Source organism: Hyposmocoma kahamanoa, unplaced genomic scaffold, assembly GCF_003589595.1.
Source record: "Hyposmocoma kahamanoa isolate Upper Pololo Valley unplaced genomic scaffold, ASM358959v1 100378, whole genome shotgun sequence".
NCBI lineage: Eukaryota > Metazoa > Arthropoda > Insecta > Lepidoptera > Cosmopterigidae > Hyposmocoma > Hyposmocoma kahamanoa.
Window position 1 is genome coordinate 24,533 of NW_020653316.1, and position 22,056 is coordinate 46,588.

Sequence of the window (22,056 nt, forward strand, 5' to 3'; positions counted from 1 at the left end):
TTCAAATTTACTTAAAGAAATAATAAAGAGTTGGGCATATACATACATACAAATATTACTACAAATGTGAAAATAAGCGTGTACTGTAAGAAATGTACCGATATTCCAATTAAACGTAAACTCAAATATCCGTAATTCCGAAAACCGATTTATAATAAAACCGTTAAATTCGAGCTAACGTTATTTCGGGCAAATATATTTTCTGACTTCTGATGTGAACGAGTACAACAATATTTTGTTAGTTATTGCTAACGGTTAATAAAAAGTCATTTTAAAAATAAGATTAAAATCAACGCGACTCTATAGTTTCTTTGTTCCAAATATTTCAATCGCTTATGTTTCGTACAATTGAAAATGACCAAGAAGTTTATATAAGCTTCTTGAAATTGACATAATGGGTCTCTCTTATCATCTTTTGCGCATGCAATGTGTAGAAAAATGACAGTTAGCTATTTGATTATTTTGTTTGCTTTTGTAATTTATATTTACGATTAATTTATATATAAGTTAATTACTATACAACTATACAAAACAACACTTTTAAATTATAACTATGATAACACAATATATTTGTTTAGTGAAAATATGATACAAAATCCTGTTTTTACGTTTTACTGCAGTAATTTTTACAAGTTATTATTATATGCTTAGACTATGGGTTTATATGGTACTGCACAGTTGACAACCGCGCTGTCAGTCGAACAAATGAAGACTGTGGCGCGATTGACGCTCTGTATGCGATTTTAACGCCCTATAGGTGCGGACACTTTTTAGCGCGAACCCGACGTCCATTTATTGGTAGGTCAATGATAGAATCCTAATAATTACGTAAGTTCATTAGGTACTTATATCGACATACTATTATATTTTTCATTAATTCACTAATTAGAATAATATTGACGATTTATTAAAAATTATATTAAATTATAAAAATTATACAATGTAATTTAAACAATATAGCAACAAAAAATGTATTATCTTTGTTAATTACAATATATGAAATTCATTATCTATAACGGTCAGTACATTTTTTTATGCATCTTATCTATTTTTGCGGAAACTGTCCTGCCCATAGTGAACGCTAGATGAAACTAGGGCTCGTATTCCAGAACTCTACTCAATGCTCAAGTCAGGACTTGAGCAGACTTGATTATGATGTCAAGCACTGGAAAGACGATTAGGGTCGTCGGCAAGGACTTGAGTATGATTTTCAATGCTCACTGCAATACTCAAGTCCTGACTTGAGTATTGAGTATTCTATTCTATAAATAAGTACTAATGAGCCCGTTCACAGATTCCGAAAATACTCTTTGCCTTATTGATGCATTTAATAGATTCACAAGTGGCACTTGGCTCAACTTACAAGAAATATAAGACGGAATTTATTACTACCGGACCCTCACTTATATTCTTTTAACTAATATACTTCTCATCATGTTCCTTACTAAATAACAATGAATGTAAGTAACCATAATCAAGTAATTCATTTTTTATAAATAGCGCCTAACTTTAATTTAGGAGCAATTATTTTAATGGTTGATTTTGCTACTTCTCCAATTCAAGGCGTTTTGGTTTACCTATTTTTAGAACCGATTAAGAGTTATAACATAAACTTTATCCTCTATGAGATAAGGCAACGTTTCTTTAAACAAAAAATGAAAACGAAGAAGCAACAAGCGACGGCAGCGTCAACGGGCGGCGGCGAACGCACAAAATGCTATATACTAAAGAACAAAATATTATCTCCTAAAATTTCATGTAACAAAAAAGTAAAGCCGCATTGCCGCAGCAAGGCTCGCCTGCTTGTCCCACCTCGGGCTATACAAAGTGTAACTTAGTTACTCGACAATAAGGTATATTTCTTTGAAAGGCGAACTGCGTTGTAGATGCTTAACAATATAGAATTTAATATCTACTAAATAAAGACGGCATTCCTTTGAATATCAAGTAAAAGCAGCCAGACTATTCGCATAACATACACGTACAAAAAATACTTACTATACTCCTTTAAATTTGTATTGAACTGATATTCAATTATCTTTTGTGAAATTCCTCCTCTAGTTTGTTTTAATTATTAATACAAAGATTTTTATTATAGATTTTTTTTTTCCGGCTGGATTCGAACCGACGTCTTCTAGCAAACCGTGGCAGATGCTATGCCAACTACGCCACGGAACGAACCAGCGGACTTCACGAATTTTTATATGTGCTTGTTTGTCGGATCTTTGTGTTAGGTTTTCAACGACTTTTTACCCATAGCGCCATCTATAAGAAATCTTTGAAAGTATTTCATCACCCAGTTAGGTAACTTTACAGCTACCAACCCTGACTAGAGATGTCGCTATTATTTGTAATTTAACTTGTACCTACTTAAAAAAATGTGCTTAGTTAATTTTTTTTTTTTTAAATTACCCCACTATAGTCCCACTGCTGGATGCAGGCCCCTTCTCCCAATGAAAGGGCTTAAGGCTGTAGCTCCATAGCGGGCCCAATACAACACCACATCATGAAATTGCTTTGCAAATGTGTGCAGGTTACCTCACGACGTTTTCCTTGACTAAAAAGCTGATAGTAAACTCCAAATTGAATTTCACATTTATATTTCGAAAAACTCAGAAGTGCTAGCTCGAATTCGAACCCACAATCCTCTGTTTCAGAGGCGGTAGGTCAAACCATTAGGCTACCACGGTATTAGTAAACTAAACAACTGTTTAATTTGACAAGTTCATTAGAACTCTCAATTATTATTGTACTAAATATTTTTACTTAATAATAACAATAACTCACTTTTTATAAAAATCATTACAAGTCTAAAGTAAATTTTTATAAATCATTACAAGTTTTTGTTTTGCTCGTTGGTTAATTCTTTTTCCTGCTGTCTAGCCACAAGTGGATTTTCGGATGTTTTTTCATCACCTCGTGGGTCTGGATTAGATTTTTTGATACCTGTAAAATATAAAATATTAAAAAAATTTCGCATATAAATTCCGTAAAACTCAGAGGTACAAACCTGGATTCGAACCCACGGCCTATGTTTGAGAGGAAGTAGGTCAAACCATTTGGCTACCATGGCTATATTTCTGTATTTTTAAATATGTAAGTGGGCATTTAACCTCCATTTCACATGATGGAAAATCACTATGAGGTCGACAATGGAGCATGCACATCGAAATAATATCTATTCACTCTCGCCTTGAAAATGCCTAACTTATAACTTTCAGGGAATAAGTCTGGTGGCTGGTGGCAGGGAATTTAACTCCATAGCCGTTCGCCATATAAATATGGAAGCGTAATGGTTCGTGTGAATCTTTGGAATATCCACAACCTATGGGTGGAACCCAAGCCTATCTAGTACTCCGATAATACTAAGGGGCAGGTGGAATTAAATCGTGCAATTCCATTCGTACACTCCTCGTGATATATCCTGTAGAATAACTGAAGCAGGCAACTTTACGACGGTGTTCAAGGCTCTGCAGCTTTGCCTCTACTAATTCCAAGTCGCCTGTAAGCCTCTTGCCACGTTTGTCGATTTCTACTCAGTTGATACGTAGCAGAGCCTTGCCATAAGTGGCAGCAGTAAACCACCCACGACCGGACTAGACCCTGGTACAGCTGAAGCAACAGTCCCGGTGTAAAGTAACGCCTCACGTTGGAAAGGATGCCACTTAGTTCCTGGCTGCATTTTTGGCCATTGACTCTATGCATCTACTGAAGTTCAATTTGGACGGACAGGTCCATTCCAAGTAGCTGGAGATAGTCGGCTATCGGTAGGATATATCATGAAAAGTCGGAGTCAGGTCAAAGGGACTTCGTTTTGTGGAAAATAGATACGCCTGCATTTTGGAAACGCTAAATTTGACAAGATTGGCATCGCCCCAATCGAAAACCGCCTTAAGTTTCAAATCCAAACGACTAACCAATGGAGTCTCGACAAGACTGGACTTCATCTCCACTGACCCTTCCATTGATCAAATACCTATCTAAAATTGTGCTGTCATCAGCATACGCAAAGGTACCTGAAAACATATCATTGACATGCAGCAGAAAGAGAGTTGCAGATGTATTGCGCCCGATTTTTTTTATAATACTAAATGACAGGAAAAACAAGTCGTGCACCTGGTGGTAAGCGACACGCCTGTTCATAATAATTGCAGTGCCACTCAGAGCTTTAATCGCAAAGATTTGAGGGACACTGGCACTGCTTCCGTCACCCCGAGACATAACTTGATAAATCCCATGTGCCTGTAATTACACCAGCACCACAACCCTTCCAAACCGGAACACAGTAATCCTCACGTTACTGCTTGGCGGTAGAAATAGGTAAGGCGGCAGTACTTCTCTTTCACAAGGAGCTCTACTGCTACTACCGGTGTTCGAAACACTAGAATTGAACATTCCCTCAATTCCCTATATGTTTTGCCTTTATATAAAAATATAACTGTGTTACAAGATTATCGCAATTTGATAATAATAATTTGTACATATGTATTATATATACGCACCTAATTTAATAGCACCCTATAGTATATTTCCAAGTGTAAAACTAGTTAATAAAACTTACCGCTTCCTAATACTATCTTGAAAATGTTAGAAAACGGAGAATCCACCAGAATTGTGAAAATAAAGCTGAATATGAAATATATCACATATTGACCACAAAAAATGTACATCTGAAACAAAACAAAAATGTTAAAGATTGTTGTTCTGCTGCAATTTAATAAAGAAAAAGAGTTTTTTTTTAATACTGTTTTATTTTACTTTCAATGTAGTTTTTTCGCAAATGTATTAAAAACGCCGTTTGATACACGTGCGGATTTGTCATTTTATAATAATGACTAACTTTCCGCACTTATATCAAAAATAACTATTAAAACTGACGTAATTGGTACCTTTAAATAAACGAACACTTGGTCCCAAATATCACCTGAAGTTAAATGACGATGTAGCCGACGAACTTAGAGCGGTTATACAAGGCGACTTTTGGCTTCATGTCTGCAGGGATGAATGTAGTCGCTAATTGTCTATCTTTACACACACGCGTGACTTAAGCAGCATAGAATTTTTAATAGTAATAAAAAATATAACAGTTTTTAATATTCAACATAAGCGACTGCATCGATGCAGTGTCATGCAATCGCGCGTTTCACAAACACTGCTAAAGTAGGTAAATGCTTCGTCGAGTAAATGTTTATTTACTCTAGTCTTGAACAGCCCCGAATTGTGGTCTTCCGGAAATACTTCTGCCCCTTTGCTGCATCAGCAAATTTGAAGCAAAGCGCTTATGTGGTAAATCAATGACAAATAACTTTCTAGTACTCCAAAACCTATTCGAACCCTTTGAGTAAAAAAATAATTCCAAACGATGTATTTATGAAACATTTATTAATGCCTATTTATTTTTGTTCATGTTAGAGTAATGCCAGTTTTAACTTAATTTATTAGTATTAATTACACAAACTCTACCTATTGTTTTTAACTTTATCCTATCTATCTAAATTTATCTAAGACACGTTGCTAATTATAATAATAGCCAAAAACTGTTTCTTTCAGGCATTATTATAACACAATTTTAAGCACATGGGATTTGTCAACCTATGTCTGCGGGTGGTGGGGCGCGGTGGCAGTGCCCCTCAAATCTGAGCAATTTAAACCTCTGAGTAGTATTGCAACTGCGTAGGGGTGTCACTTACCACCAGGTGCACGACTTGTTCATTCCGTCACTTAGTATCATAAAAAAAGCTAATTTTGAAGTAATCACAATTTTTGTATAGTTTGGGAACAGGCTGGACAAAACAAGGATAATTTTTTATCTAAAAATATGCTAATTTGTTACACGATAAGATGTACTTTACCCGATCATATAAAATTCCGAAAACAGGCTAAAATAAATATATGAAACGAATTATTTAAGAATAAAATATCTGACTGTGCACATCATTTTTGTCTGGAGATATATCTTTTTAAGTATTACAGAGAATGTGCTAAATATTGACTTTCAACTGAAACCCTATAGTCATTAAGTTCACATTTATTACAAAACTTCAAAATGTCCCAGCAGTTTAACGATACATCGCGCCGTCCGCTGCCTTGTTTGTTGCCATCGGGTTCTTATCAACGTCTGATCTGTGTCGATTTTTCTCCACCTGTTCTTATTTAATCATATTAATTTTCCGCGTGCAAATTGCGGGACGCGCGGGTGACCCCCACCCCATGCCTTACTTCCTAAAATCTAGGCTCACATTCAAATACTTCGCCTCCATTGGTTTTATTCCTATTTTTTATTTATGCATTAAACTAGTAGATGACATCACACAATAACGCTATTTAAACAAGGCAGACTAGTAGATACTTACAATATATAATGTGGAAAAGTAAATATGTTGCGTAGCTGCTCCGATTATAACAAATTGTATAGGCACATGCAACAAATACATCGCATACGAAAGCCGAGACAACAATTTCCAAAATCTCAGTGACAGGAACCAGTTGATGGGGCCTGAAAATCCAAATTTAAATCATCTTTATTTCATAGGTAAGCAAATTACACTGGAAATCGTCATATTAATTAAACTCTACTGCTCATTCGTAAGGCCTCCCCTGAGAAGAATGAGCAAGGATCTCTAGGGGTTGCTCGTTTAAATGTACATTTGAATACATTTACAATATTTATTTCAAACATCTTAGATTGAGACTACCTGCAACAATGGATCACTACCACTGATTTTTGTCATCCAAGTACGCAGAAGCTGTATAATAACCTTTACTATAAAGTTTTGGTTTCACTATAGTTTTAAACGTCGTAAATGGCAAATTTTGAATATCAACTGGAATCTTGTTATAATATAGAAGCTTATATTGCCCCTTAAATGAATTTGTGAAGATAACTCTCAAGAATAGCTACATTATTTTTATTTCTCGTGTTAATGTTACAACTGTCACTATTTTTAATTAAAAAATTATATTGTTCTTAACATAAATAACATTTTCGTAAATATACTGTGACGCTAATGTAAGAATTAGTGTAGCAGAGCTAAACCACTCTAGCTGTTTTGACATCTGAAAGTTTTCGTATTTGTTTAATCGCGTACAGTACAGAACTGAGCCGTTTTGATACCTTCAATACAATGTTTCTGATTACATTGTTTGTACCCGACTGCCTAACATTAGATAACGTAAATTTCACACAATTTGGTTTTTTTATATTATGTAGGCAGCAAACAAGCATACGGCCCGCCTGATGGAAAGCGGTCACCGTCGCCTATGAACGCCTGCAACACCAGGAGCGTCATGAGCGCGTTGCCAACCCTTTAGGACCCTTCTCAAACCCCTTTTAAAGGACTCCGTGCTGTATTCCTGCGGAAAAACTCTGACAGGGAGTTCATTCCACAACCTGATTGTACGTGGGAGAAAGCTCCTCTGAAACCGTACAGTGCGAGATCGACTCGGTTCCAGGGTGTGAGGATGAACTCACTGTCGGTGGCGAGTGGTGCGATGATGAAATGTTGCTGTTGGCATCATGTCAAACAGTTGTTCAGAACATTGGCCATTGTACAAGCGATAGAACAGGCATAGGGAGGTAAAGTCTCTCCTCCAAGACAGTGGTTCAATATCGTTTGTAGGCACAGGATCGTCAACAATTTTCCACAGCACGTCTTTGAACCGAGTCAAAGGGCCCAAGTTGGTATCCAGGAGCTCCCTTTTTATCTTATTAAGGAGCACAGGTTATTTACTGCAAACTAATCTACTACTTTAAATATAGCATTATTTACATCGTAACCGCTCACGCGATGCGCTCCTCCTAACGCAAATTGGCGGCTTTTTGGTTTCGCAAATTAGAAAAGCGTTCAGTTTAAATACAAGTTTTTATAAATAAAAATTATTATTCTGCATTGCTAAATAACCTCCGTACTACCAATAAAAACATCTCAAATAAAATGCAGTAATACACAGCAAATCCTGCACTTAAAAAGCACTAATGAAATTTTTGGTGTACTTGGATAAATATGATAAAATTCCGTTTGAGTGGTTCTAACGTTTACCATGAAATTACTCCTTAAAGTATAGTTTATAAACATTTATATTCAGGGTAAACTTAAAAAACGCTACATACGGTATGTTTTCAATAAATAAACACCGAAATTATTAGCCCAAACAATAACACACACGATTATCGTGACGTATTTTTGAAGTTGTTTGTTTTTTTTAAATGACAGACCCAGGCTTTAAAAACTTTATGGTTTGCTAGAGTAGTTACCGAAATAGCAATTAATATTAGTTCTTTTATCTGTTATCCGATCACGCGATGCGCTCCTCCTACCGCAAAATGGCGGCTATTTGGTTTCGCAAATTAGAAAAGCATTCAGTTTAAATACAAGTTTTTATAAATAAAAATTATTATTCTGCATTGCTAAATAAATACTCTCCGTACTACCAACAAAAACATCTCAAATAAAATTCAGTAATACATCGCAAATCCTGCACTTAAAAAGCACTAATGAAAATTTTGGTGTACTTGGATAAATATGATAATATTCCGTTTGAGTGGTTCTAACGTTTACCATGAAATTACTCCTTAAAATATAGTTTATAAACATTTATATTCAGAGTAAACTTAAAAAACGCTACTTACGGTATGTTTTCAAAAAAATAAACACCGAAATCACCAGCCCAAACAATAACACACACGATTGTCGTGACGTATTTTTGAAGTAGTTTATTTTTTTTAAACCCAGGCATTAAAAACTTTATGGTTTGCTAGAGTAGTTACCGAAATAGCAATTAATATTAGTTCTTTTACCTGTTATAACTTCGATATCCGATAAATCGGTATAAAATCATCACCGGCAGCTCTAGGTGTGGTATGCGTCTACGGCTGCATTTATCGCGTGAGCGGATAGTAGGAATATTGGTTGCCTAAAACTAATGGCAACTCCCGAACACGAATCGGAAAACGGTAAGAAACATTTTGCGACTCGATTGCGTCGGGAGGGTGCTGACTAGCCACGGCCGAAGCCTACCACCAGTAGTTGTTGCTCTTTAGCACCACGCAGGGGACACTTGTAGGGTCTCGGGGGTAAACGTACGGAAGCGACCAACGTCAACCCCTTAACTTTCTGGTGTATGTGATTAGTGTCATAGATAAACATTGTTATCATAATTCAAACTTTTTATAACGATTCCTCTAAATATGTCCACGAGTTTATATTACGGTAACATAATTCAACAATTGTTTTTTATTTAATAAATATTTTCGAATGATTTATATGTCGGAAACGATCATGAGCACGGACGACAAACTGCGAAACAGAGGCGCCACCTGCAGGTTACAGAGTGTATCCCCCCCCCCCCCCCCCCCCCTGCTGATGAACGGAATCTGGGTGGGGAATAGTGGTGGTAGACGAGAGGACACAGTGGTGGTTCGACACTCGGGCTGCATACACGCTACCTAAGAACTTGTCCTGTCCTGCGTTTCGCCTAGTACCTATTTTGATCGTTAAAATTAATAAAAAGTACAAGTTGTTATTCGATTTCATAGTGATTAATATATACAGTGTTACTGTCAAACGCAATCTCTTTGTACGATCCCTAAATCAGTCAAAAGGAAGTCTGAAGATTCAGTTCTAAGCCATGACGGTTCCGACTTATACGAGTATATAATTATATTCTCACCTCCGTAACCTTCAGCGCATGCAAGAATAATCCAACCAAGTCCACAAGCCCATACAGGTCGCCTATAAGAATTCACAAAATTATCGAAAATTTGATTATCGTAGTCAATATTTTTCATGGGCTCGGTCGAGTAGATTGCCAACCACATTGCGGTTAAGTTGACGATCCATAATATGAAATTTGAAATCTGCAAGATAACAATTACTGTAATTCCATTATCAGAAGTACATAGGGCGCACTATAAGTTTCCGGAACTGGCAACTTACATAAACAATATTTAAAAAGTAATTACATTTGAAAATGGAACTGTTTGACTATAGAATACAGCTTGTTTCATCTAATTGTCACTTGTTTTTAAAACTTAAGAACCCGTTACGCGGTCAACGATTTTCATCACCTGAAGAGGCTGTCGAAGAGTATGAAAAATATGTTTCAGGGATTGTCACGGAGGAGTGGCATAAATGTTTTCAAAATTGATTCATTCGTATGAAAAAGTGCATTAACGCTAACGGAGAATATTTTGAGAAACAATAAATTAATTTCTGACCATTTATAGTATTTTTTCTTATTCTTATAGTGCGCCCGATGTACGCTATGCCAAAATTATAAACCGACGCGGCAGTCGACATTTTGTTTGAAGATTTTATTCGATTCATAAGACCGACGCGTGTCACATTTTCACACAAAATTGTTTACTGCGACTGCTTGTTCTGCACACTATATCAAAATCCTACTGGGCGTAGATTTTTTCCGATATATACAGCGTTATTTGTAAAATACTAACAATCTGGCAGAATAATCTAAAAAACCGGCCTCAAAAGGCATTCATCCCCTAGTTTGCCACCCTTAGAGGTGGAACATTTCCTTTAAATTTAAATAGGACCGCTACTGAGGCACCTTCTTTCTAACAAAAAAAGAATCATTAAAATCGGTTCAGAAATGCTGGAGTTATCGCGTTGTATAAGTAAAATAAGAAAACAGTCGAATTGAGAAGTAACTTGAAATTACAAAGATCTGAGGGGCACTGTCACTGCGCCCGTGACCCTAAGACATAAATTAACAAGTCCCATATGCCTGTAATTTCACTACCACCATTACCCTTCAAAACTGGAACGCAGTAATGGTCACATTACTGCTTGGCGGCAGAAATAGGTGAGGTGGCAGTACTGCCCTGCCCTACTCTTTCACAACTTTCACTCTTTCGTATAAAAATATTTAAATAGATCGCTCTAAACGGTGATAACTCTGTGCGGCAGCAATACAAATCGCTAGCGTAAAGACCATCAGTTCAATGCAAAAAGCGGGAGCTGGGGTGGGAATCGTCGAGAACGACGTTTGCACACTTGTACCTAACTGTCTTACTCCAAAATACAGATTTCAGAAGTGGTAGAGAGTACAACAAAAACTTAAAAAGTTTATTGCTGGTGAATTTATTAGAAAGAAAGAAAGAAAGAAAAATAATTTATTTGGCAACATTTTACAATAAATAATACAAAACAAACACAATCATACATTATATGTTACCAAAACGGTCACCACTTAGCTTTGTGTAATGAGACGTTGAAGAACGCCTCATTACGCTGGTTTTCAGTGGCACCATAAAAATTATATTTTGTAAGAAGCAAAACACAACAATAATTAATTAATTAATAACAAAACAATATTACGTTTTGTAAGAAGTCATGGAACTAAAGCTGTTGTGTATGATGATAGTAATAATAGTCCTCGAGGTTGTTACTATTTTTCAAACAACGCTGTACTGTAAATGACAGTAACATTTCTACACAACGTTATAAAATAATTATCGCCTTTCATTCGTCGATTGAAAAAATAAGTATTAAAACTTACCCTTGACAAACGAATATTCTTATCTCGCCAGTAATGGATCAAGTATCCGAAGCACATTCCGACAAAGAAAGGTGAAGATCTTGCTAATGTATTGACGTAATAGTACATTCCATATCTTTCAGCTTCATCTAGGCTCAGTCTGAAATCAAAAAGTTTAGTCGAGCCGTAGGTAGCAGTGACAAAATAGTAAATACAAAGTTGGGTCCTAAGGTGCAGGTCTTCGATTCAAATCCCATTGAAAGGGCTTCCGCCACTGAGTCTATTCATATCATGTGCAGTTTACTTATCTAATTAGGTATAACAACTCTGAAGAATATCCTAGTGAGTTAGTCCTTGGCGGTAAAATAAAATCCCTGCCCTGAACTGGGACGTGATGGGTGTTTGATATGGATGAAAAGGTGGATATAATAAAAGTAAGGAATGATTTTTAAGGGTAAAGTTATATTCATATTTGTAATTGATGTGTGTGATAGTAAATGTTTTGATAACATGAATTGCTTAATTTGTATCGATACTAAACTTACGTAGGTCGTACAGTAGAACCAGCAAAATTGTTCAAGAAGTTGTAAAGTGACGTCGCAGTGAGACAAATTAATAAAGCAGCTATCAAAGCCGACCAGGCGCGATTTTGTTTTCCTGACAATACCCAGAATAAGACCAGTGGAGACAGAATGTGTAGTTGCATATCAATCGCCAAGTACCAGGTATGACCTATACACTGGAAGCAAACATAAACTTAAGTATTAAAAAAATTGTCCTTGAATATTCATGAACTAACGTTGCCTACAGACACGTGTGGTAATACAAATCTTTTTACATTCAGATTATACTGAACATAAAATAAATAAATAGCCATTTCCAACTTTCCTTGGCCATTTGTTAAAATATTAAAAAATTTGAAAATCAGTGGAATTTCTTTATATTACTCAATATTGCAGAGTCTAAAAACGACAATACGTACCAATGGTGGGAAAAAATTTTGCACATAAAGTAATGTTAACCACCAATTCGTTCTACAAATCGCAGTCGCACTAGCTACAAAACTCCACATTGCGCCATCATAAATATAATGTAACACACCGGTTTGCAGCAATATGGTAATGGCTAGTAGAGGAAACATTCGTAGATATCGATTGAGGTAAAAAAGATGGAGGTTCTTTAATAGTTTCACTGTAAGATAAACAAAATGAATATTGATGATCGGTTAGCAACATGTATAACATTTATGCAGTGAATAAGAAAGAGTTAGTTAGAATTAGTAAATTTGTACCTTATAATGTTTTGTAAGCTGCGATCAAATATATTGGTACGATTAATGTCTCAGTGCTTGACGCTTTTACATGAGAAATCTCATGTTTTAAAAAGTACTTAATTATTAGTCATACTGACGACCCAGTAATAAAACTATATATAACGATTAGCCACTTATGTTCTAGAAACTATAAAATTTTAAATAATTATAGCAATATTAAAATATTACAGTTTCCCGCAACCTTTGACCTCACCTATGACCTCAACTAGGACCGGTTAGCAACATGTATAACATTTTTGCAGTGAATAGGAAACAAAAAATAGTGAAATTTGTACGTTACAGCGCTGTGTAAGCTACGGTCAAATATATTGGTAGATACAATGTAGGCAAACATTATCGATATTCATTCGCCCTCATCTCATCACCTGGTGACGAGTGCGCAGTTAAAAATTGCAAAAACTACACCAAAAGTATAAAAAAAAGATAAAGAGTCGTACTTACGGTAATTATAAATCTACTTAAATTATTTCTGAAATTTAGTGATTGAGCAATAGCGGGTATTCATAATAATAAACAAAGGTTATTTGAATTTTACGACAATAAGGCCTATATTACTGGTGACAGTTTTGGTTATTATGATAGAAAGGATCCGAAATGTTTAAGCGTCTTTTGTTTGTTTATAAATAAAATAAAAAAATGCGTGGATATAGTAATCACGATTTGAAATATTATAAACAACGAAATAGGTAGTTTCTTGTGTCAGTTTTTAAAAACAATATCAAGTGATGATTGTAGATTAAATACTCACTGCTACTAATTTTTCCAACAGTAGTGTAGACGACTAGCAAACCGCTTAGCATGAAAAATGTATCCACACTAATATCGGCAGAAGTCATCCAAAATGAACGAAATGACATAGCAATCTGCAATAGATATTGACGAGTTTTGTAACGAAGTCACATGGCTTCTAGGTACAGTTATTTTAAATAGTAAATATTATTATTGGTGTTTAAACAACAGGGCTGTCAGCCAAACTAACTAATGGTAATTCGATAGTAAAAAATATTTTGAATGTAGCAAATATATTGCCGGATAATGAACATTATATTACAATCATGTTCCTGAGACTGCGCTGAATGAATGACAACAAAAGTGTACCGGTTTGCTACATTAATACATAGGGGGTTGGTTCCAATAAAGGCGATTTCTGCATAAATAGAAAGTCCCGTCTCCAACTACATTTTAAAACATAATAATAAAATCAAGGTACCTGAAAAGCTTCCAGCAAATTCATGATAGGTGGAAGACGAGTAAATGTATGTCCAAGTATAATCCAAGACATAGTTATTGCTCTGATGCCGTCCACACATTCTAAAGAACCGCGAACTGGTTTATACGTGACTAGGCGACGAGAATTTGTGTATACTGAGAAGGAGAGACAAATTGTATTGAGCGCTTTGGGATCTGAAATAAAAAAAGAAATATGAAAAATATTATTGTCCTTTAAAAATTAAAATACTCGCTTTCGTAGGGTTTGTATTAACACGTTGAGTCACATACTTTTATAATATTCTGCTTATTACGTTAGTGCTCGAATATGAAAATGGATACCTAACAAAATTGCTCCTTTCTGGGAAAGAAAATAATTATGATAATACGTATTCTAACTAGAACGAAGAGAGGATAACCCTAACGAAAAAAACTGCGGCAGTCCGAGCAGACTAGATATAACATTTGGCATTCAGGTACTCGGATCAGTATAGTAAAATATTTAATAAATAAGTAGTCATTAACACAGATGTTAAGAAAATTATATTTTGTAATATACTTTATAACAAAGATAGATAATATAACAAAGATTTCGTTCAAAATAATTTAAATAAATAAAGACCATGAACAATACAATTGTTATTGGGTGGAGGTTAAGAAAATCTTAATACTGTCCGTATCGTCAAGATACGAACAGACTCAATTTCATATCATGATATACTTGCTGATATAAGTACATAATAGGAACTTGCCTCGTTTCTGAATTACAGTATTCCAGATATCGTAGCTGGTACTAAGAATGGCCAGAATTCCAATTAAACTGAAGACAACACTGAAAAACGAAAAACGTTTTTGATACATGCATAATTATATACACATTCTTTGTCATTGATGATTGCCATTTGCTCGTGATGATGAAAAAAGAATTTTAAATAACAACCGATAGTGTTGTTAAATTTGTCGATTTGCTCGTTAATAAATAGCATGTAATTCAAAGTGAATTAATACGACCCTTTGTATCGTTTACAACTATAACTTCAGTTATAGTTGAAAAGTAAAACCAAGATGTACTTACATAGCCACATAAAGTCCCGGTGACCAGGGTTTGTCATTTCTGAATCGGCACATTTGTTCCCTATAATTGATCAACTCAGTTCCAATGAGATTTGATAATGCCCGTCTTGTCGAGCAAGGCTTAGGTATACAAATAGCTACAGTAAAGCGTAAACCACCCATGTCAACCTCATTTGTTCTGAAAAGTAGAAATATATAGAATGTTACGAAACATTACGAAAAGCCACACGTCTTATATACATCTACGCAAAATAAATCTCGGTCGTATGTACTAACTACGTATGTCGGTACGTAGAATTTAATAAAAAAATACTTAAGGTATTGTATAGATTTCGTCATCAAGTAATATTATTGGCTATTCTGTTATAGATAAGTAAAATTTACAAAAAATGAATTACTATTGTTAAAGCAAATTACTGCCAAATACAAAATGAATCATTGCAAATTTCGAATCTTACCTTAAACTTTTTTCGCTTTGTATGCTACCCAGAATTTCAACATTTTTTTGGAATCTATTATATAAATGTATTTCATCCTTTATAGTATCGACAGCATTTATTACGTTTTGATATTCAGTAGGATTTCCAAAGTTTCCAAGATCGGATAATCCAACGCTTAATTGACAATACTTCCCATCAATAACCATATCATCGATTTCTCTGTTAATACCAAGGCATTGGTGGTAATTTCCTAGATCTTGAAAGTTTCCTTGCAGAATCCCTCTCGGTATTCTTGGGCCTGACTCGAGAACTGTAAGTAATAGAAGTATACATTTATAATATATATCGATCACAATCTCATTTGATAATAGTCTGTTTTCTGCACATCTCGTAATTTGCAGAATAAACCTTAAAAAAATTAATTCCTTAAAAATCGAACAGTCAGTTATATTATTATAGCATATCAGCCTTTTCACGTATACTCATGTAATTTAAACTAATTTAAAATATGTTTAAAAATTTCATTATACTTGTAATAATTGGAAAAGAAATAAAAAGTAACTAGTTTCACCGATCGAATTTTTTGAATGTCATGATTGTACTATTCAGTATTATTCAATCGGAACGTGACTTTTTAAATTGTCACATTTTTTGTGTCTGAATCTGTTATTCTAGTTAAGTAGAAAAGCTCGTTGTCCATCGGGGAAATGATACTTTTTGCCATAGTTAAGGATTTTTTTTTTAACCCATTCTTTTATGCAAAAGAGAATCATATTTTTTACTAGTTCCTTTAGAAAGGATTTTCATTTTCTTAGATTTTCTTAGGATTTACATTTACTTAGAAAAGTAAGTCTTTGTTTTTACAATCCTCTCAGGTCCTAATTTTATTGAAATTTTTGCTTTAGTTGCTTCTTTTGTGTCTCGGTTTTATTTTGTTATTTAGGTAGGTGGGGTACCATACTGGACCTGGAATGTAAAACCCGCGAGTACCCGCAAATACTTTCAAGTATTACAAGCAGCGAAATATTTTAGACCCAAGTGAAACTCCTTTTCTGGCATAGCAAAATTCTATAGTGTAATTTCTTTTTATAGTGGAATTTCTTTCGGAACGATCATAATAATATTATTTTCAATGGTCGTTATTGTATTTAAACAATATTTTGTGTTTATTACTTTGTTTCAATTTACCACACTGCATACTACTAACATTGATCCTATGAAATAAATGATTTTATTCTATTGCAAGACTGTTTTTTTACAAGTTCATATACTGTTTCGTAAATAAAGATTAGTTTTATGTTTTTGCAAATTAACAGCGCTGTGTGTGGAGTCCGCTTCCTTGTCCACTATCAAGAGATTTTATGCTCTATATTTTAGAGATGATCAATATTATTAAAAGCCCATAAAGCAATACAGCTTAATTTTTTTCTATTCTGTCTCTCAAACATTAAATTATTATGTATTAACTTTCGACCGGAAATAGACCTTTAACCTTCGTAAGTAATAAGAATAGCATGTCGAGGACCAATATAGCTTCATTGTCAAATTCTACGAAACAAACCATTGCGTCTTTGTTAGATATTTGTTTATTGCTTTTTTTCTGAATTACATTAATTTGTTTGTTCAATATGATTTTCATGAAAGTTTTTCAACTTCATTTTTGTTTCTTTCAGTATTTTCATATTTAAAGCACACTACAACTCGATTCTTGTAACGGATAAAAATATTAATTACAGATTAATGTCATTGTGCGATATCAGAGGCCGGTTGATGTACCCATTTCATTCATGCATTTTTGTAATCCAACATTTTTTGTAATATTGGGGGTCCATAGTCCATTATTTACATTTTGTGGCTTTTCGTACGTGGCGGAAGTCTATAGTTAGTAATTATTCAAACTGTTTTACAAGAACCGCATTTGTAAGCTGATGTAGAAATAAACAGTTATAATATTTTAGGTATAGTGTGCATTGACAAAAGTAATGCGGTGATGACTTTTCATTTATAAAATAGAAGCTGTCAGGTGCTTAGTACAGTACAGGACAATAGCTAATACTGTTCCTAAGTGAATAGATATACTAAGCGATAGTTTTTGCTAATCTCAGTGTATAACTATTCAAATCAAATGTAGATGGATAAAAAGGTAGCAAATTTCACGATACCAGTACCCTATCGCATGGCTTACTGTGTTTGCCCTTTGACGGGAGTGGCTGCCATACCTCGGGGTTCAATAACGCAAACTTATTATTATTTAAAATTTTTATTGAATTGATATTCAATTGTTTCTTGTGAAATTACTCCACTAGTTTGTTGTAATCATTCATACAAAGATCGAACACTCAGAAAAAATTCCTTCGATCCGGTCGGATTCGAACCGACGTCTTCTTGCATACCGTGCCAGACGCTATACCAACTAAGCCACGGAACGAACCAACGGACCCAACGAATCTTTCTATGTGCTTGCGTAGTGTCTTTGTCTTTGGTTTTTCAATGACTTTTTAGTCGTACCGCCATCTATGAGAAATCTATGAAAGATTTATCACCCAGTTAGTACCTTTACAGCTACTAGTTCTGGCGAGAGATGTCGCTATTCACTGTATTTTAAATTTTTATTGAATTGATATTCAATTATTTTTTGTGAAATTACTCCACTAGTTTGTTGTAATCATTAATACAAAGATCGAACACTCAGAAAAATATTATTATTTTCTTTTATGATACGAAGTGACGGGATGAATAAGTCATGCGTCTGGTAGTAAGCGACACGCCTGTTCATAACAGTTGCAGTGCCGCTCACATCACATAGATCTCAGTAACACTGCCACTGCCTGAGACATAAGTTGAAAAGTCTCATGTGCTTGTAATTTCACCAGCACCGTTACTAGGTAAGGTGGCAGTACGTACCAGGATAAACTCTTTCAAAAGGAGTTTTATTGTTATTAAAACTGCTCTTTAGCGAGAAGTTTCACCTGTATTCCTCAGACACAGGGCATTCCATATTACAAGCAACGAATGTCATCGATTGTTAATTAGTATATTAAAATTATAAAAATCTGTAGAAATACTTACATGTCATCAGTAAAAGTGTATCGTTCAAAGTCAAATATTGTGTTTGTTTTGCGCATAGTTCAGGATGTAAGGCTTCCTCGTACAACTTTGGATCAAAGGGTGGATGTTTGGGTTCCCATTCGGTTATAATCATTCTATTATGTTGATCACTATTTATAGAATACATTTATAGAATACATTTATTACAAAACACCACAACACAATAATAAACAGTAAAAAATTAAAAGTAAAAAAAAAAAAAAAAATTAAAATAAAACAGAACTAAATTAAACTTAAAACAAACTAAATTAAAACAAACAGAAAATGAATAACAAAAAAGAAAACTAAATAAAATTAATTAAAAATAAAATTTTGGCAATAAATAATTATTCGATCATAAAACTGGAAGTAGATGTTATGTGTGCGGCTGTGGCGTATGTAATAGGATCCACTCAGCTAATGTCACCGCCGGGACAAGGCTGTGACGCTGATTTTCAGTGGACCCTAAAACCGAGTGAGTACCGGACGTGTGTGTCGCGTTTAAACTAAAATAAATTACGTATATATTTCTATAATGTAGTATGGTGTGTTCTCTTATATTTATAAAATACTTAAATAATTCATTTGATACATATATGCAGTGATAAGCATATGCAATGTAATGTCTATTATTTACAACAAACAAAAATGGGACTTACTTATTTACGTTATCAATTAACACTAATGCGCTAAACACTCCAACAAATACTCTTATTGGCATCATTTTTATAAATACTTACATATTAATTTCAAAAGTAAGGAAGTTGGTACTAGTGACACCTACAGTGTCTTATTTATTAATAATGGTATTTAAAGTCGAGTTTATATATACAGTTCCTCAAATCAGAATGAGTTTATCTTATCCGAAATATACCCGCGACACAAGGTTTTCCCTAGTGTGGGGCTATGTTGAGTGTGTGCGTTTTATTATATAAAAGTACTAATATATTATGTTTATTATGTATTACCCAATTATAATACATGTGGTAGTGCCGTCAATTTAACGATAGCCAGTGCCGTCAATTTAGTGACAGCCAGTGCCGTCAACTTTATGATATCCAGTGCCGTCAATTTAATGATAGCCAGTGCCGTCAATTTTATGATATCCAGTGCCGTCAATTTAATGATAGCCAGTGCCGTAAATGGAATAATATTCAGTTCCGTCAATTTAATGACAGCCAGTGCCGTCAGTTTGATGATAGCCAGTCCCGTTAATTTAATGATACTCAGTGCTGTCAATTTAATGATAGCCAGCACCGTGAATTTAATCATAGCCAGTGCCGCCAATTTAATGATAGCCAGGGCCGTCAATTTAATGATAGTCAGTGCCGTCAATTTAATGACAACCAATGCCGTCAATTTAATGATAACCGGTGTCGTGAATTTAATCATAGCCAGTGGTGTCAATTTAATGATCGAAACGTCGTAACTTGCAACAAAGGTGTTGAACTTTCAACGATATAGCGACTGGGTAAAATTTAAATAATGTACCATCCACTATTTGTTGCATCTTTTTAAATTAGAAACTACGACCAATCATTATCAAGATTTCATAGTCTTTATCATTTGTTTATTTGATTATTATTTGATTGTTCATCGAGGCTTGAGGCACTTTCATTGTTTTTATTCTTCCGTGATTATGGGTACAAGTACATTTATAACTGCATTTAATTAATTAATTTACATATCTTGTTATTGGCAAAACGTATTAAAACAATAGTTTTATTTAAGATTTTGAAACAAGTATGGAGTAATGCTAGCAGTTTATCAGTGTAGATAAAGTACTATAGCAAAAAGAATACGCATTTACATGATTTCAGTCCGTAAGTGCGGTTTAAACCAGCCAACCAAAAAGGCGTAGAAAAATTAAGAAGAAAAAATAACGCACACACTTATAGCCCCGTATTAGGGAAACCCCTGTATTGCGAGTGGCGTGGACACACACATGGTCAACCACAAATTACACCCAAACTCACGAGAGAAATGATGTAGGCCATGCAAATATTTCTCCCGGCCCAGGGAATCGAACCCGGGACCTCTGCGTGGCAGTCCTGCATGGTAATCGTTTAGTCACAAAGGCAGTCGAAGTTGTATAGAGTACTATTGCATGTAACAAAATTAGGGCGGAATAATGTTTGACATGTTTATCGTTTTGCATATACAATTATATCGTTGTAAGATGGTAATAGAATTGATTAGATACTATCGTGTCATATTTAATATTTAAACATAATTGATTTCTTTGGGAAATTCTGATTTTATCACTAACACAAAGTTTTTACAATGACTGAGGATTATTATAAAGATAATAAACTGTAACGCGTGTAACTGAGTAATGTATAGTAAGTGGTGGTAAATGGTGTATGTGGGGTGTATGGTGTATGAATGGATTCAGTAGAGTCCTATGAGTTGAAATCAGATAAGAGGAATGTAGAGTCATTTGAAGATAGATAGTAATTGCTCAATGTCGACATGTTATTTTTTAAAGACAACAAAACAAACACAAAGAAAAATTCCTTTGACCTGGCTCTTGGAATGTTAGCCCTAGTCTGACAAACAGTTGCAGGTTCATATTCATCCGCATCGAAGGAACTTTTCTTTGTGGTTTTCGATTTTTGTATCAATAATAACACCAACCTAGTGGACTGTCTCCGTGAGTGGCTTGCACACCGGTTTTCATAATGTCGCCACGTCTGAGGTCCCGGGTTCGATCCCCGGTCGGGTCAATGTAGAAGAACAGACTTTTCTGTATTGTTTCGGGTCCGGGTGTTTGTAGTACCGTCGTCGTTTCCAATTTCCTTAACACAAGTGCTTTAACTACGACTAAAGAGTCCTTGAAAAACCAAATACAAGGACACGATGCAAGCACATAGAGAAATTCGTTACGTCCGCTGGTTCGTTCCGTTAGTTGGTATAGCGTCTGGCACGGTAAGCTAGAAGACGTTGGTTCGAATCCGGCCGGATCGTAGGATTTTTTTCTGAATGTTCGATCTTTGTATTAATAATTATAACAAACTAATGGAGTAATTTCACAAACAATAATTGAATATCAATTCAATTAAAAATTACAATACAAGTGCTTTAGTTACTTACTTTGGAATTAGAGAAACTTATGCGATATACTTACTGTATGTTTCGTCGCTTCATCCTCAAGATTTTGTATTCAGCATGTAATCCACTCCTAAATGTACTATGGATCGAACATATTTTCAGAGCTAAAATTAAAAAAAATATTATGAAAATGGAACACATTTGATTAACTACCTGCGGTTGCCACTGTTACGCGACAGGTGAGCGTTCCCGCCAGTCCGCCATTTTTCCTGTCATTGACTTCGAAAGAACAAATTTTAACCAAAAGTGAAAATAATTGTTTCTTTTACGTTTATTTTTCAATTATCGTGCTCTTTAAGACGTGGC

General features: G+C 34.7%; 1 protein-coding gene across 1 annotated transcript; it reads right to left on the reverse strand.

Moving 5' to 3' along the window:
• Positions 1–2,833: 2,833 nt before the first annotated feature.
• Positions 2,834–18,754, reverse strand: LOC113230081 (nose resistant to fluoxetine protein 6-like). The gene is made up of 13 exons (XM_026463836.1): positions 18,622–18,754; positions 15,571–15,862; positions 15,114–15,290; positions 14,791–14,870; positions 14,040–14,233; positions 13,578–13,692; positions 12,479–12,687; positions 12,042–12,235; positions 11,518–11,656; positions 9,670–9,856; positions 6,354–6,496; positions 4,562–4,670; positions 2,834–2,946 (listed from the first exon to the last, which is right to left on the reverse strand). The coding sequence occupies exons 1-13, from the start codon at positions 18,752–18,754 to the stop codon at positions 2,834–2,836; spliced, it is 2,085 nt and encodes a 694-aa protein (XP_026319621.1).
• Between the last annotated feature and the right edge of the window lie 3,302 nt (positions 18,755–22,056).